At 40.7% G+C, this 17282-nt stretch overlaps 1 protein-coding gene across 6 annotated transcripts in view; it reads left to right on the top strand.

Annotated features, from left to right (window-relative positions):
* GLIS1 (GLIS family zinc finger 1) overlaps positions 1 to 17282 on the top strand; it is a 187937-nt gene that overhangs the window by 146445 nt on the left and 24210 nt on the right. For 5 of the 6 annotated variants that reach the window (XM_021404411.1, XM_021404405.1, XM_021404406.1 and 2 more), the window contains 2 exons: positions 2865 to 2997; positions 9676 to 9826. In XM_021404411.1, the coding sequence (XP_021260086.1) occupies positions 2865 to 2997; positions 9676 to 9826 (284 nt within the window). The remainder of the gene's footprint in view (positions 1 to 2864; positions 2998 to 9675; positions 9827 to 17282) is intronic. The other variant, XM_021404408.1, reaches the window with a different exon arrangement.

The following is a 17282-nucleotide window of genomic DNA, read 5'->3' as shown; positions in this document are numbered from 1 at the left end:
ATAAATCATTCCTAACCCAAACTGCTAGTTACATTTTCACTACTACCAGATTCAAGTAAGTATTTTGGTTTCTATGGGCTCAATCCTGAACTCATTATCAAGTGAGGAGGCTTATGGGCACCATCCCAGGATCAGAGACTTGCTTATTACACATTTGTACACAGTTTGTAAAAAGATGATTGGGACCCCACAGAGCGAGTCTGTGACAGAACAGACCATGAGCGTGCTTGAGGCCCAAGAGTGGCAGGGAGTACAAGGCTTAGCAAGCAAGTACAATTATTTCCAGTAAGCAGTGGTGACATCCTTACCACTGCCAAGAGCTTCACAAATGAAATTGCCAGGCATGTTTAAAGGATGGAGAGCAGAGCAGAAATGATAGCGTGTCAAGTTAGAGCTAGGGAGCTGCTAGTTTGGAAAAAATGTTGACGGTAAAACCCACAAGCACAAAAGAGCAAAGAAAGGAATATGTGGAGAGAAGAGACAGTTGCAGAACGCTGCTGATGTTAACTTCAGAATTAGGGATGAGCCATGGAGGAGTTAGATGGATGTCAGAAGACCTAATTTTCCTGAGTATGACTGTAGTGAGGTCATACTGATGTCCTTGCATCAGCCATGTCTTGTCTTACACTCCTCTCTTGCTGCTTCTCAGCATGAATTGTATCCCCTATCAGTTTTCACTTGGCTAGTTCCACCAGTCTGAATTTATTTTCCCTGTTACTAGGACAGTTGTCCACCCCCTGACTCTGCTCTCTACTAGCTGCATGCAGCTTGAGTAGCAGCGTCTAGAACAGCAGTGTCCAGAATTGTGCACACTATTTCAGACAGCCAAGAAACATTCACAACATGCCGAGCTTGTTCCTGGAAGAAAGACTCTTCAGGCCTAGCTGCCATTCAGGTGGCAGGACTGTTGTCTGTGGAGAGAATTATTTCCCAAGAGCAAACATGGATGTCATTTGTTCAGCTCTAACTACAGAGCTGAATACATTAACTTGTTAATGTCCTTTATGTCTCCTTAGTTACACCCCACTGCATACTGAGGCCACTTTCCAGTTCTGCAGAGGAAGGTGGGGAAAAAACTCTAAATCCAAGTTTTGCATTAAGGGGTAAAAAGTACTTCCTGGTTAAGCAGCAGGAGGCCTTGAGCACAGAATGAAGAAATGGCAAATGTGCTACACACAAACTGCAAACTCCAGCTACTTGGATGCAGCAAGACATCAAATATCTAGGGTTTTGTATCTCTTAATCTCCCAGCTTGAGGAGTTTTCCTGCATGTGCGTATATACCCTCCCACAGACTTACCAAGTCTATCTTAAAATAACGTCAGCTGCTTGCTTCCCACACCTTATTTAGTAGACCAAATCTAAATCTGCACTTCTCTGGTGGTAAGAAATCATCTCCAGATTTCCTGTCCCATTAGCCCATGATAACTTTATGAGTATTTGATCCTTTGTCTTCTTTTCTCTTTAACATAAAAGGTATCTGAAAAAAGCAGTACATTTAAAGTGTATGTTGATCAGGCTCTCTTAAAAGGGACTGAGGTAAATCTGATTCCTAAAGAAATAATAAGCAAAACAAATATTTCACTTAGGCATATAATAGGGAAAAAAGAGGCAGCCTTTTCAACTAGGTAAATCTCAGTGTTCGTCAGTCAGTGGCAGGCTAGTTTGGATTTCAGATTTAGGAAGAAAAGGGAAAACACTGTTTACACTCTCTTGCTTTTGGTTACAACTCTGCGAAGGCAGTTGTCTGTTGTTATCAGCTTCCTGGAAGTTCTGAGTGGAAATGACTTAGTTAAGAGAAAAATTAACAGGCTGCTCTGCCTGCATGTCTCAGCTGAGATGTGCTACCAAAAGGTGCCATCTCTGACAGAAAAGAGAATGCCCTGAGCTCAGACTTTCATCAAAGGAATCCTGAATATTTCGTTTGTAGCTTAGATGACTGCAGTGGTAATATTTGGTTGTTCTGAACAGCTTTACGAGCACAAAATATGAGAAAGTTAGCTGTTAATTTAGTAGTAGTCTAAGTTTAATTGGCTGCAGATGCACTTTGTGATCCGAATGTTAGATGTTTATCTTGTTCAAACAAATGGCTGTACAGCAAAATTGTGAATAGGTTTGCCTGGACCTTTTCTATAGAATAAGCAAACCCAGGGGAGACTGGTATGCAAAACTGTAAACGTAGAGACAATAACTATTTATTAATGGCTATAGAATATGATGGCTGCTTGTGTAATGTGAGCACTATATTATGACAAAAGCTTGGCAACATCAGCATGTTTGAAAGAGAATTAGAAATGCTTTTCTTTCTTAATTCTCCTCTCCTGCTGTTTTTAATATGATCGACATTGTGGTTTTCGAGAGTTTGCTTCACACACTTTTGCCAGAGCTTTAATTTACATGGAGAACAGCTGACGTATTGGTGATACCTCTTACACATTACTGACAGCACATTATTCCACCAGTCCTCATCTGATAGGCACAAACACTTTTCTTTCTCTCTCAAATGTCTTTCCAAGTGTCAGAGTCACAACGTCGCGCAGTCCTTTTGTACAGAACCCAAGGAGCTGCAGAAAGCCTGAAAATATGCAGTTAACCTTCTAAGGAAGGTTTGAAGAAACACAGGGTACAAAAAACTGTTGTTGATTTTAGATTAGTGCACTCAACTTGTTTACTTAAGAAAACCAAAATTATCTCTAATTAGAAATGTGAAGTAATATATATATCCTTAATTGCACCAAGTTACTAAGAATGACATTTTGTTCCTTTCTTCTGTACATAATCTTAAAGGAAAGAGACATATGAATTTAATTAGAATTCATTTGATTTACTTTGAAATAAAATGTTTGTTTTATCCTCCTCTTGTAGCTAAATTCATGTACTGATATCGAACAGGATGTTCTAAGTGAGTGCTTAGCTATACAGCAGCTCCACACATCTTCACAACACATTTTGGATGGGAAATGTGGTAGATCTGTAGGTCATCATGACTTAATTACAGGTAAGAATATTTTCAATAAATATGATGCTAAATGTCATATAATACAGAGAGTTTAAAACACTAAAGTTTCTGGGTCTTTCTGGGATTTGCCAAAATGGAAGATGAAAGGAAAAAAAAAGAATAAAATGAAATAGTCTGGGGAGTTCTTTGCTAAGGCCTGGATTTTTTCTTTTTTTCTTTTTTTTTCAGAGCTAGTCAGTCAAAGAGCTCCTGTTAATTTTATGTGAGGAGGGCAGCAGCACCACTGAAATTCAGGCTCTAGCCATTTCTTCTTTAAAGTTTGCCTTGGCTTCAGCAGATGCAGGTGCATGAGCTTTGCTAAAGCCAAATAAATACTCTAGCAAAGACAAAGGCAGCAGTAAAGTTTCCCATTCACAGTGTCTGTTCTCTTCAAGAGCCACAGAAAAGGTGATGAGGCTGTGCAATATCATGCACGGTGTGCTTATAATAAATAATATGGTAATGTATGAATGGAGCTTGAATTTAAAATGTCAAACATTTTAATTACATTTTCTGCAAAGGCACCAGTATACTTCCACTGATTCTATTGATCAGTGGAGAACTTTTCACTTAGCTGTTATTACTCTCAAATCTCTCCTTGTCTGTGCAACTATTGATCTCTTTTCCTAATTGTTATATTTCTTTTACCCTTGGCTCCAGCAACATCATGTATCAGTGAGCTGCAAAGCCAGCACATTTTTTTTAAAAGATACTTTCCTTCATTCATTTTGCATGTGCAAATTTCAGATGATGTTCAGTGAGAAGGATAGGCACCGAGGTTCTGGAGAACCGTTCTTGCTACTCTGAAACTTCTCCAACTCTGTAATATCCATTTGAGGGTGGGGGTAACCAGTACTATTCCTGAATTCCAGATCAGTCCATTCATAAGATTTTTAAACCATCGTTGTAGCATTTTCTTGTGTCATTCTCTGTCATGTTGCAGACACATCCCATTATATTGAGATCTGCTTTTGAATGGCAGATGCATATGGGATGAATTTATTGCAATATTTTTTATCTAACTGTTTGTATTGTCCAAAGAGAATTTCCAGGAAAAAAAAATACAGCAGATATTGACTTTTCATTCTATAATTGTTTAAGTAGAAAATGCAGAGTAAAGCCAGGCTTGGACAGGCTGATCTCATAATTAGTTAATGATTTTGAGGCAGTAATGTGTACTTTGGTATGCTCCATGGTGTGTCTAAGCGTGGAGGATAGTTTGCAGTCTTTTTGAAAACAGTACTTTCTAACTTTGTCAATATTAGAAAACATTTAATGCTATGAAAATCAAAAATTATTCATAAAACATTTTAGCTTAGAGACAAATTAATATATATTGATGTAAGATGCATTTATCCTATTTCAGTTCCACTGTGAAGCAAAGGCTTGCCTTAGTAATATTACTGAATACATTTCAATTGATTCACTAACTTAGTATGAGGTTTCCAGACAAACCTCACCTCGTTCCTGCTGAGATTTAAAGAAAACCAGTGGTAAGCTGGGATTAGAAAACAAGAAGGCCAGCTGCTAGTTCCCCTGCACCAAGGAATGAGATGATGATCTTTATTAATGTGTTTTGGGTTGTAAGAGCAAAGTGCTGCTTTACTGAAATTACTTAGGCAACAACCTCCTGCTTTTTTTTTCGGTTGGTAAAATTAACAATAAGAAAATCGTCCTGCTTGACATCTCCTCTTCCCCTTTCCAGTTTAAATTGCACTAAAATATCAGAATGTACCTGGTGAGCAGAGTGGGGCAGGAATGCAAATGACCCATCATTCGAGCATCGTTCCCCTGGGAGTCCTCACTCACCGTTTATATGTGGCTCCTCACAAAGTTGCAAGATGCTGGACGGATGTGGGGGGATTATTTCAATTCTCTGGCTTTGTCATCTGCACCCTTAAAGATGTGTGAGGGCAACACATGGCCTCTGCTCTCCGCCCCTGACAGTCCAGCCTCCTGCTTCCAAGCAGGGCAGGAAAGACAGGCAACATTGTCCTCAGACCCAGGTGCAGTTAGTAGCCTCAGGAAAAGCCTCTGATTTCAAATGGCCTCAGCAATACAACAGAAAAGTTCTTAGCTTACAGATAAACAGACCATCCCTAGTCTCTCAGTGTCAGTTCTGAGAACCTCTTCTGAAGGCAAAACTTTTATCAGTCAGTAGTACTGGCTTTCTCCAGTATGATTTCTTTGCTGATCGTATCAAGACGTCACCAGGATGTTGTAAGAGAAATCTAGTAAATCTTTCTGGACACTTCCATCTGGTCACGCCATAAGAGACCCCATCACATGCACAGTTATGACGAAGTGCCAGGGAAAATAAATTAGGATTTGAACGATTTCTTGACAGAAGTTACTTTGTATTATGTGTGGCAAATTCTATAGACAAAACTGTTCGTCTGTCACTGTTGAGGGCGAGTGAGCTATGGTGCTGATCCTCACAGATTTAAAACATAAGGACATTCCTGCTGCCACCTATAGTTTGCACATTTGCTCTTTCACATAAGCAGAGGTAATATTTCTGGACAAAGCAGCTATAATACTGTAGAGAGGATATACATGGGTGAATACTGTTTATGATGTTCTCTTAATTCCACTTGAAAATATGAAAATGTTCATGGTTTGAACTTTTTTTTTTCCCAAAGAAACCACATTATTAATGTGCAGAGCTCTGGGCTTTAGGGATCACTTGGATTCCTGGAGAGTTTCAGTTTTGTCTTTCTCCAAGCTGAAGCACATTTTAAATATGTCAGGGATGAAAGCCAATCACAGGAAAAAGAAATATGTAAAAAACTCCCATTCCCCTGTGTCTAACTTCAAAGCAGGTTTGTGCTTAAGACTGGGTAAGACAGTGAGCAAAGGAATATTTAGCAGTCAGAGAAACCCGCTGCTTGCTGAGACCTTCCTCCTTTTTCCCTCTTTGTATCTACATTGCTTCATGGCTGCACACATTTAGCTCCAGCAGCACCCAGGAGCTGCTGTCACACTCCCTGCAAAGCAAGTTACTTCTGTTAGGTAATCCCATGCAGGCATTTTCTCTGGGCATGCCTGGTCAGTTATTGCTTTTTCTGGTCTCTCCTGGCATAAAGCTGAAAAAAAATATCCTGCTAGTCACGGATGCTCAGAGTACCATTTTGGCAACAGATGTTAAGGTTAAAGGCCAAGCTGTTTAAAATATTGATTGATGGCACATATTTATAAGCTGAGATGGTCAATGCGTGAAGAGGCCCAAGATGCACAGCCCTGAACAGAGCTACGCTTGCAGGAACAGTCATTTATATTACAGCTCCAAAGGCTTCTGTGTGACTTCAGGTACTAAGAATATTATAGCACTGCAGAAAAAATGGGAAAAGAAACTGGAAAAAAAAGAGAAATTTTTTTAAGTATTGAAAATGATACTGAGCGAGGCTCGAACAGCAACTGCTCTTCCCCCTTGACTCCTTCCATTGCAAAGGCAATTCCAGCAGCGAAGGAAATGCAGCATTTCTCTCCCCTGCACCAACTCTTCCTTAGTGTTACAGATTAGCAGCAGGAAGAACTTCTACGCTGTCATTTCAGCAGGTACCTCTTGCTTCCCCAAACAAGGCTGTTCATTCTCACACTTTCCCGATAAACTGCTACTGCCACTATGCCCTTGTAGAAGCACTGTCTTTGCTTGGGCTGACACCCATGGACACATGCAGTTAGGCAGTCACGGGACTGGAGACATAGCAGCAGCTCAGAATTTTGAGTGTCTTAATTCTGGAATAAAAGTATGCATATTGAAACTCTGACAGCCCGAATGAGTTCCAGTAGCAGAACAAATTGCTCATGCCTAGTGCTTAGTGTGGTTCACCCTTCCCAGTGCCAGTGAGCAGAGGGTCTGTCTCTCTGAAGGAAGTGAAGTGAATATTCTGTTAGAATACCCTTCTTTTGCACTGTGTAAAATAAATAAGTTTTAGCATCAAATAAGTACCAGTTTGGTTCTTAGTGACTCGACAGAAATGACTAATGTCTTACTGCAGACTCACATGGAATCTCATAGTAAAACTCATCTTCCATAGCTTGTGCCACAGGGCCTTAGAAGTACTCTTAATTATAGACAGACACCCTCTGCAAGCAAAGCAAAGAAACAATAGGGTCGATCCTTTGTCTGCATCTTTTGGCTTTCTCACTGTCCAGCAGCTTCAGAGGCAGACACAGCCCTGATCTGAGCGGAAGACTGTGCAGTGTCAGTGCTTCATCCCTGGGCCCGGGAGCACACATCACTTTGTGCAAGAGCAGCCCTGCAGCTCCCTGCGTTCCTCTCTCTAGCTCTGCACCTGAGTGATAGGAGCTTTGCAAATCAGTGCTCTGGATTTAGGCTCATTTCCTTAGGAAGTGAGACTTGTGTATTTGTTTCGCTTGCCTCTGTCCACATGTGTGTCAGTCCCCTTCCCCACAGTAATTTTTTTAATCCATTAGTCAAGCTCAATCACATTTGACAAACGCGTCAGAGATAATTGTGTCCTGATGAGTTTCATGAATTGTGGCAGCTAGATACCAGAGAGTGGCACCCAAAATTAGTGTTTCCCTGCAGGGGAGACAGGCAGGGCTCGGCTGGGCCACGTGCTCCTTGGCAGCAACTAGCACACATATAGTGCCACATTCGTTGAAGTGTCCCAGAGGATATGGGGATGGCTGGGTTGATCCTGACATGCTTCAGCTTAGGATGCAGTAGGCTGCTGTGCTGCAGAGGTGGGGTGTGAGGGCGAGGGGAGCTGGTGGCCCTGCAGTAAAGGCAGCACGAGGGTCAGGGAGACACGAGAGCAAGAGACACCACTCAAGTGTGAGTGCAGGCGTTTTGGTGAATAAAGATGTAGGACAAGGAAAACTCATTGATGAACTAACCCCACAAAGCTCAGCAGGCATGCTTCAAGCAGGAGCCTTTCCCACAGCTGGTGTGAGCATTAAGTGAAAATATGGATAAGCTCGGGGTTGATGGAATAAGCCGTACTTTTAATGGGCTTTAAAAGAAAGTCCAATACTGGAGTGGGCGTGGGGTGTCCGCTCTGGTAGTTTCCCAGCTGGCGAGGCATGACAGAAATGCAGGGTGACAGGAATTTTGGTTTCAGATTATTTTCTAATGGGGTGAGTTTGAGTGCATGGGATCATGCAGGGCACAGCCTATGGACATAAGGATGCGTGGGGTGTCCTTTTTAAAATTTTCTTGCTTCTCTAGAGGGCCGTGCTGACTGTGGTTTTCTTGTTCTCATAAACATAATAACTGAACAGTAGCTAAGAGTCAGGTACTCTGGTGCTCTGTCTTCTTCATCAAACCCAGGAAATAATGGAAACTATCCTCAGTAGCTGGGACAGTAAAGAATAGCTCTTTGAGATCACTTAAACATTCATAAATTGTTCATTGGTGGGATTGTAAGACAAAAAAGCGAGTGTGTTTGCTGGCTGCGATACTATTGAAACTATCTTTTGAGAGTGTTTGAGCTTTTGGGGTGAGCTTTTAAGAGGGGCCATTAGAGCTATCTAAAGTCTGATATCCTTAGAGAGCACAAATCTCTTCTTGGATTCACCAGTTTCCTCCAAGCTGTGCTGCCAATGTACCTGAATGGTGTGGGGGAGATAACGCCCAAGTGTGAAATGACACAGTACATCAAAGTCATGTTGGTATCTGCCAAGCCTGAGAATAAATGTGTGAACAACAAAGATTTGTGGGAATCTATTGTATTATAAAATGGACTGAAACCACCAGCAGAATAATGGAATTCTCATAGTGTAGCATCCTAGCTACTGACTTACTGTTTTCAGATGACGCTTTGACAAATAAATCCTGCCATCACCTGGGAACATCTGACTTCTTAAAACTCCTTCTGTCTGGTTTTCAGTGCAGAAAGCAAGTTGTTTTCACTGGCTGGTTGACAAATGTTCTGTCTAGTGGGAGACAGAGATGATGTGGTTCATTCTCGTACTTTTGGATCTGTCAGCAGCTGAGGACTCATTGTTCATGAGAGGTTTTTGACTCATCTGAAGGCCCTGACAAAGGTGGCTAGAATCTGGCCTCAGTGGTTCTATACTTCAGTCACACAGAAACAGATGCTGACGTTCAGCCATTGCTTATCCGCCCAGGGAGCTGTCACACATTCCCTGTGGCTCCAGATTTTCCTGTTGTTTTCTGCTTGTTACATGTCACTCAGAGGGTTTGGGACAAGTGCCATGCAGAGCCCTGCCAGTAAAGTAGGACACGTCAAAGCACAGCTGACTCACAGCCCTTTTCCTGAATGTGTTACTCTGCACGCGCTGAGCAAAATAGGAAAGGTGAATACTACTGGAAGAAAGAAGGCAAATAAACTAGCCCTTATAGAGTGTGTGGGGACTGCCGTGCTGTAGCTGGGCACTGTGGATGCTGGCAAACCTCATCTGCCCCCCACAACCTTCAGAGTACAATGTCAGTGGCTGTTCTAGTCCTTCTCTGTGTACGTGCCCCAGTGGGCAAACCCCTGTAAGAGGTATGGCAAGTAAACTTAGAAAATAGCCTAGGTACTGCCTTAGTGCACAAAGTAACTTCAGTTACTGCCCCAGCAGAAGTGTGCTGTTCTATGCATGTGTTAAGGTGGGCGTGGGGGACAGTGAAGGAGTCAGGGACTTACTTGGGTGCTCCTTTCCTTGCTTATTTTATTTTGCAACCTCATGTATGTTTGTTCACAGGCATGTACAGTGGTTCCAGCGCTAACCATAATGGTCCCTCACCAGGTATATTGCCGCCTCCTCATGACATCCCTTCAAGACACCATCCTCTTGACTCTGCCCTTTCCAGTCCACATCACCATCAGTCGCCATTGGAGAGTGCCAGGGAAGGGTATGTGTTGTGAAACATGCTTGGCCTCTGTCTGGCATGGTAATGACTAATTAATTGTTTATTATACTTTGCGTGGATGCTGCTTGAATGAAAAACACTGACCAAAAGTAAGCTATGGCATTTGTTTTAGAATCATAGAAAATTTAATTTGAAAGGGACCTCAAAAGGTCATCTCATCCATACTCCAAGCAAAGCAGGGCAAACTTTGATATTACTGTCAGGCTACTCAGGGCCTTGTTCTCATCTTCAACAAAATGCAGAGGTTTTTTTTCTTCATAGGGTGCAATTGCATTTAATTTTTTTTATAATTCTTCCTCGGTGACTTCTTGTAGATTTGGATAAGTGCAGAGGACTTTTCTCAGCCAAAATGAAAAAATTCTCAAAGGGTAAAAAAGCAAGCTACAACTCTCTTGCAGTGAGGCAGTGTTCACCTTTGTAAGACTTAGTTCGTGTCAGAACGGCAGGCTTTCTCACCTCCTTGCACTCTGTTAAGTCTCTCTGTAATACCCCTTTCAGCTGCAAGCTTTAAGCGGTAAGACCTTAATCAGGGAAGGATATGTTATCACATTGGTTATGTAGATTGCATTGCTACAGTATGTCATATTTCCATACTGTCATTTTTTTTGAGAATCTCAAAACATCTGAACGGTAAAGAATCTCTGCAATCCACAAAATTCTGCTCTCATTCTAGAAGCTTCTATGGTGCCTACACTGATGCAAATCAAATATAAAACATGCATTCTTTTCTTCCCAGCACATTTGGACAGGGAGGGTGCTCTGATTTTGCTTTAATGATGGGAACCTGAGACACTGAGGGATCAAAAGACTTGTTTTTGGTAACAGTAGGTTGAGGTTCTTTCACAAAGCCAGCAACTGGGCGTGGATTTTTTCCATCTTTGTTCAGTGACTGTCTCATCTCTTCTTCTATATGAGGAAAAGTAAGCCCAGAAAGATTTTAATCATGCTCTTTTACCAATGGACAGAAGGTGGGGTATATGGAAAATTACACGTGAAATAAAGAACTGTGCAACTGAGGAAATTAGGAACAAGCTACTCCTTTTTTTTTTTTTGAATTAGGGAATGAATGCTGTAACAAGAATAGCTTCTCTATCTTGTTCCTCCTTCAGCCATCTCTTCTGATCTGTGCCAGTAGTGGCTACCAAAGTCCTCCAATGAACTATGCACATCTGCCAATCATAGGAATAGATGTATTCTGGTCCTAAATTATCAAAAAGGTTACTTAAGATGTTTGTGCCCAGCACCTCTTCCTCCCTACCCCTCACTCATGTTCCTGATGTTTTATTTCCTGTTGACAGTCTCATGCCTATAAGCAGAGAGGTGGCCAACAGGAGGCACTGAGCGCAGGAATTTAGGTGGAAGTTTCAGCAAGTGAATGTGAGGTGTTCTGTAGCAGAGAGGGCAGTGAGTGCAAACAGGAGGAATGGAGAGTGAGAGTCCAAAATGAAGGTAGGCCACAAGATACCCTTTCCTTGTAGCATAGGACTGATTGAGCCCGGTGAAGCAGGATGCTTTCCTCTCTCTGCTCCCCAGTGCACTGCTCAGCTGTTTCCTCTTTGAGTTGATTCTAGGATAGGCTTCCTAGGGGAGGTAAGGCAACAAATCCCAACCGAGAGTGAAATAAACTAAGGATAAACTTTAGAAGGTTGTCACTAAAGTGGATTTGTTTCTAAAGCACGTTACTTTTTGGTACTGCTAATAAGAAATGAAAGCAGAGGTTTGACCAGAGTGATGGTAGCGGTCAGTTGTGCAGTTTGAGGGGCCGAAAGCTCCCGGATGAGTTCTCTCTCCAGCCCCTCCTGTCTCCTCTCTACAGTACAGCACTTCTCTTCAGCACTCACTGCTGAGTGAACCGAGTTTCTCACTGAGCTCCTCCAGACATTTTGATCATTTGCTCAGGCCAGAGCTTCCATCAGAATGGTCTCTGCTGTTTTCAGTTTTAGTGGAATAAGTACTCTTTCTCAGAGAAGGCAACACTTCTGATTTATTATCTCAGTGCTTATATAGTTAAGTAGTGCGACGTCTTTGCAGAAACACTGTAGTTAGTATCCTATGACAAAATATAGGATTGAGATGAAAATAAATCTCTAAGTACGAACCAAACATCAGGAAGTGGAGACTGAAAGGTATTTTTAAATAGTTATTTTGAAATAAGATGTCTGTTTTCATGACATAACAACTTGGAATTTTTCAAGATCTCAAATACCATTTTCTAAATTGGATAAATCTGCATTCAGTATTGTCATACGCAGTCCCAGTCCCTTGGTGTATGTGAATGATTTATGCTTACATTATTAATGACTGCTGAAATCAAGCCCATACATGACATTTTAATTGCAAATACAGGAAGCTTAGTCTGAACTAAAAGTCTTTGAGTTTCATTTAGCAGTTTTGTGTGAAGCATTCTTTCATTTAAGGAGGAAAAATCACTTAATAATCTAATATTTGGAACCACTGAATTCTAGAACTGCTACACCTTGCGAGTTCACAGCAGTATGCCATTACTCATATAACATAGACACAGTTTACAATAGGAAAGAAACACCTAACACTGCCTTTCTTCATGAGAACTGCTCTGGCTTTCTGGCACACCTAGAATGTTTTGGCTCATTTGTCAGCTGTCTCAGCATTCATGTTTAAGTAAATGTAAAGAATTTCTATACTATGAATCAGTATGATGACAAGGCTGGATTGCATAGTGCAAGTCTGTGGAATGAACCAAATGATTACTATCAAGAAATGTAATTACTGAGTCATCAAATATGGAAGATGCCAAAATCTACACAGGGCAGGGCACAAATAGTGTACTCAAGTTTGACAGAAGATTCAGAATTTTATTTGAAGGCTTTTTATTTTTTTAATTAAAAAAATAAAAGCTGTATGCTATACCATCCGTTGCCAAAGTCAACACCAAGTGCAGCAGTCAATTTTCCCAAATGGTTTACTAAGACATTTAAATAGTTTGACAAAATCATCTAATTCACTTGAAAATGTTCTAACAAAATCTGACTTCATTACCAAATGTATTTATACTGGCACTATACGATACAGAGAATATGTTTTCAAATTCATGTATAAAGTGTATGCTAGACCAAATAATTTTATTTTAACTTATATTGATATTAATTAAAATAAAATACTTTGGCATCCAGAAAACAGGTTTGTCACAATCCAGGCTGAAATACTTACTGATTTTTTATTTCAGGTAGCAAAGCGTTATGTTTGCATTTCTTGTAGCATGTGCCATGTATACTAATTTGGTTTCATTTTGCCCATTGCAAAAGTAGTCCATTTTGATTTGTAGCAATATGAAGATGAAAACGTAGCTTTTAGTATTAAATCCTATGTTAATGTTGCACTTGGCTTGCTCTCTACTATTTTTTTGCTGGTATTATCCAAGTTGTCTAAAAAAATATATTTAGTTGCACTTGTAAATTCGAGTTTAAAATATTTACTGTGATAAATGATCAATTTAAATGAAACCGATCTGTCTAAAGTTAAATGAGTTTAAGCGGTGGCACAAAGTTAAGGATTTGCACCAATTTAGCTTAATGGCCTAACAAGGTCACTTTGTAGGATCTGAACACAGTCTCTCTATATGTGACTGTGAGGCCCTCAGTCACTTGTGTCGCTTATAACAAACAGCACTTATGTTCTCCAAAGAGGCTGGGGATACTGACAAATAATAACATTACCAAGAAGGTGATGTGTCTCCAAGGAAAAGGAAAGTGAAACTTTCTTTTATATATACTCCTGTGGTAATTTAGGTCATTTCTTCTCTGTAAACACAGCAGTAAATGAAGAACTAGTGAGATTAAGGCATTTGTGATGTCTGTAGGTGATGATTAATGGGAACTTTGAATTCAGTCTTATAATTATTGTGAGTTTAATATCAAGGGTTAAGTAATCAAAGTTAGATGAAAGAGTTTACACAACTCTCTTTTATCCGGGCATCTCACTGCAACCAGTTCAAACCATGCTCCAGGCTCCCCTGAAGAGCCACTTAGCCACACAAAATCACAAGAAACAGGACTTAAGAGCAATCAAATGAAAAGAGACGTTTTAATCAGGCTACTTAAACATCAGAATTTTTGTTTGCTTGCTTGTTAGCACCTGTTAATTCAAATACCACAGAAATACTTCACTGTAAAGAGATCTCTGTTAAATGTTTAGTCCTTAATTTCCCTTTACTTAAAGTAAGACAAGGTACACAGAGCCTCCCTTTTTGCTCAACAAGGGAACACTAGATTCAAAATTCCTAATACTTTGAAGGTTGAAAAAAATATGCAAGACAAAATCTTGTGTGCTGGGTTTTTGTTTGTACTGTCACGTTATATTTTGGCAACAATAAGGGTGTAAGCCAGAACCTACCCACACTTCAGCCTCATAAGATATGCTGCCAGGAGCCTCCATTTGAAATTAGAATCTGGTACCTGCCCCTGCTTTGTGAGCCAGGGAGCTGGGAGAAGGCCTCCTCCAGCCACCCCAACCTCTGCTCTTTGGCCCTGTGTTCAGCTTCAGTTTTGCTGGTAGGTGTACAAGGGGTCTTGTGGGTGCTTTCTCATCAGATGGGACGGGACTCAAATTGTGGCTATGAGTTTCACTGTTGTCTGCAAGCAGCTCATCTTCTGCTGATGACTGTATCTGTTATGAGATTTTAGAAATTGCTCCAAACTAGTAAAAGACTCCTTTCAATAGGCTATGCAAATTCCTTGATCTGCCAGAATCCATGGCCAGACCTGAAAATACACGTGTACCTAATTCTCATTACCTTCAGTGATGATTGCATGTCTTCACTACTTATGGCTGAATTTCAAGCTTGTGAGCTCATATACATAAAGTGAGGAGGAGCCGGTGTATTGCTTGAATCTTCGTATGAAACAGACTTTTACTCTAGAAGTACTCAGGAGAACTGAATACCTATACAGTTTTTATAACAGTTCCTAGTACCAAGGAGATGCATCATTCATTCATTGTGGATTCCTCTGGAGAGTACTCTTCACTTACAATAGAATGCACAAGTCAGTGTTTTAGACTTTCTTTCAAAAGCACTAAAACCAATAACAAGAAACAGATATCTCTGACAGCTGAAAACATTTTCAATGGAGGAAGCCAAGAACCCATCATAATTTATCTCAGTGTTACAGACCTGAGCACGCAAAAGGGGCATCAGTACATCTGTCCAAAGAAAGAACAATGTACAGGTGCGGAGCTGAGGTTCATGTAACAAAGAAAATCAGTAATTAAAAGCATCTGGTTTCAAATCCCAAGCCATTTATCTCATTGTAGAAAATGTGATCAGAATTCATTTATAATCATGTCCAGATAGACTCGTATAGTTTTTTCCTCCTTAAAGCAAAATTAGCATTAGTATAGACTTACTTCAACAACTCAACAATAACTTTTTGCTTGATCGTGGGGTAAAATATTGTTTGGCCATGAGCAGAAATTGATGGACATGTATTTCATTTCTGTTTCAGATAGGGCTGGATTGACATTCATTAGAGAGCCTTACCCCAAAAGTGAGTGCTGACTATGGTCACAGAGTCACAGAATGGCTGAGGCTGGCAGGGACCTCTCAGTCTATCTGGTCCAACCCTGCTCAAGCAGGACACCCAGAGCAGGGTGCCCAGGCCCACACCCAGGCAGCTTTGCAAGGTATCAAGGAGCCCCCACAACATCTCTGGGCAGCCTGTGCCAGAGCTCCATACCTGCAGAGCACTGACGTGCTTCCTGGTGTTCAGGTGGAACCTCCTGTGTCCCACTTTGTGCCCATTGCCTCTTGCCTGGCAGTGGGCACCACCGACAGGAGCCTGGCTCTGTTCTCTTTGCCATCTGTTCTCATCTTCATATGTGTATGAACTCTGGTAAGATCTCCCCTTGATGACTGCCCAGAAGAGACCCTCTGAGCAAAACTGTCTTAGTGTAAGATAAAAGAGAGTTACTAGAGAAGGAGGGAGTTTAAAGGAATTCGTCAGAGTAAATCAAGGAACATTTAAAATGGATTTAACCACAGCTCCTCTATGTTAATGCTTTTAGCTATTACTGGTTTTGTCTGTAGGTAAATCGTATGCTTAACACCTGTAAAGCTGATTTTTTCTTTTTTTCTTTCTGTTTGGTTTTCTAAGCAAAACTTCTCCAGTTAGGTGTAAGCTGTATACACCGAACACAACAATTTCTCACAGTGTAACAGGTCGTTAAGTAATCTTAACATCTCCCACTGTTCAGTATAGTGCCTTTTACACTGTAAACTTGAAGAAAGCAACATCAGCAACCTGTAAAGAATCTACATACACCTGGAAGCATCTTGCTGCATACTTGCCAAAGAACAATGACCTTAAATGACTCAAGTAAGACAGATCAGTCAAGTGTGCAGTACATGTCGATATCTGTGTTTGATTGCATGTCTTTCTAATTTACTTCCTGGCAATCATTTGAACCTAAGACTGTGCTTTTTATCTAACTATGTTTTGATACTACTTAAAGCATGCTAATATATATTACTTCGGTAATGTATTTTCCTGCTAGATTGTTAGAATGAGATTTCAAATTTCCGTTAGGTGCAGTGGCTCCCACTGAAGTGGTTCATCAGCTTCTTTTCAAGGAAAATTACCGAATGAGTGCTTATAAATAAAAATGTCTTTTAGATTGGCATAGTTCCAATAGCGATCACCAAGGTTTAACTGCTCTGCAGAAGTTGCATATCAGGTGAGAGCAATTGTAGAAATAGTAATTTAATATAGAAAGGTCCTTGTTTGTGTAGATGTGTGTCTCTTTGTGAAGATAGTGAAGTGAGTTACAAAATACTGAGTTATGCTGTACCTCCAGCTATGAGACTTGTGTGTGTATTTGTTAGAAAGATTGTGAGTGTTTCAGTAAGTCACTCGGGACCCAAAGAGAAGGCCTGTAAGAGTACCAGGAAAGGACTCCTTTGGGTCCTCTGTAATTTTCATCCTGAAGCTGTTTTCATATCACTGTTGACTGGTATTATTATTTTAAAGCAATTAAATGACTTAAGAATCTTAAATCACGCTAAAAGCTCCTTTGGATAGTGTTCCTCATAATGTTTGTGAAACCCCTCTTATTCTAAGTGTGTTCATATACTCACTTGTGGGAGAAGGTGAGTGAAGATGCAGAACTGGATTAAAGTAATACAAGGAAATACTTTGAATTGCAAATAGGTAGGTTGCTCTGAAGGTGATGCCTCCTATTTATTTCTGTAGAAGCTACAACAGACACAAACAGCACAATGCTATTTGATAGAGCAAATTCTCAGCTACAAAACACTGTTTTTCAACACAGTCACCACCTTTAGCTGTGCATTTTCACTAGTGATGAACGAGAGCCTGCATGCTGTGCTCATAAAAATCTGCAGCAGCGGAGGTGACCCACTGCTGAAACACACCACCCACTGCCTCACTGCGCTCACTTCCACAGT

Source organism: Numida meleagris, chromosome 7 (assembly GCF_002078875.1).
Source record: "Numida meleagris isolate 19003 breed g44 Domestic line chromosome 7, NumMel1.0, whole genome shotgun sequence".
Taxonomy (NCBI): Eukaryota; Metazoa; Chordata; class Aves; order Galliformes; family Numididae; genus Numida; species Numida meleagris.
The sequence above is the reverse complement of the archived record's forward strand: the minus strand, read 5'-3'. Positions and strand labels throughout refer to the sequence as shown.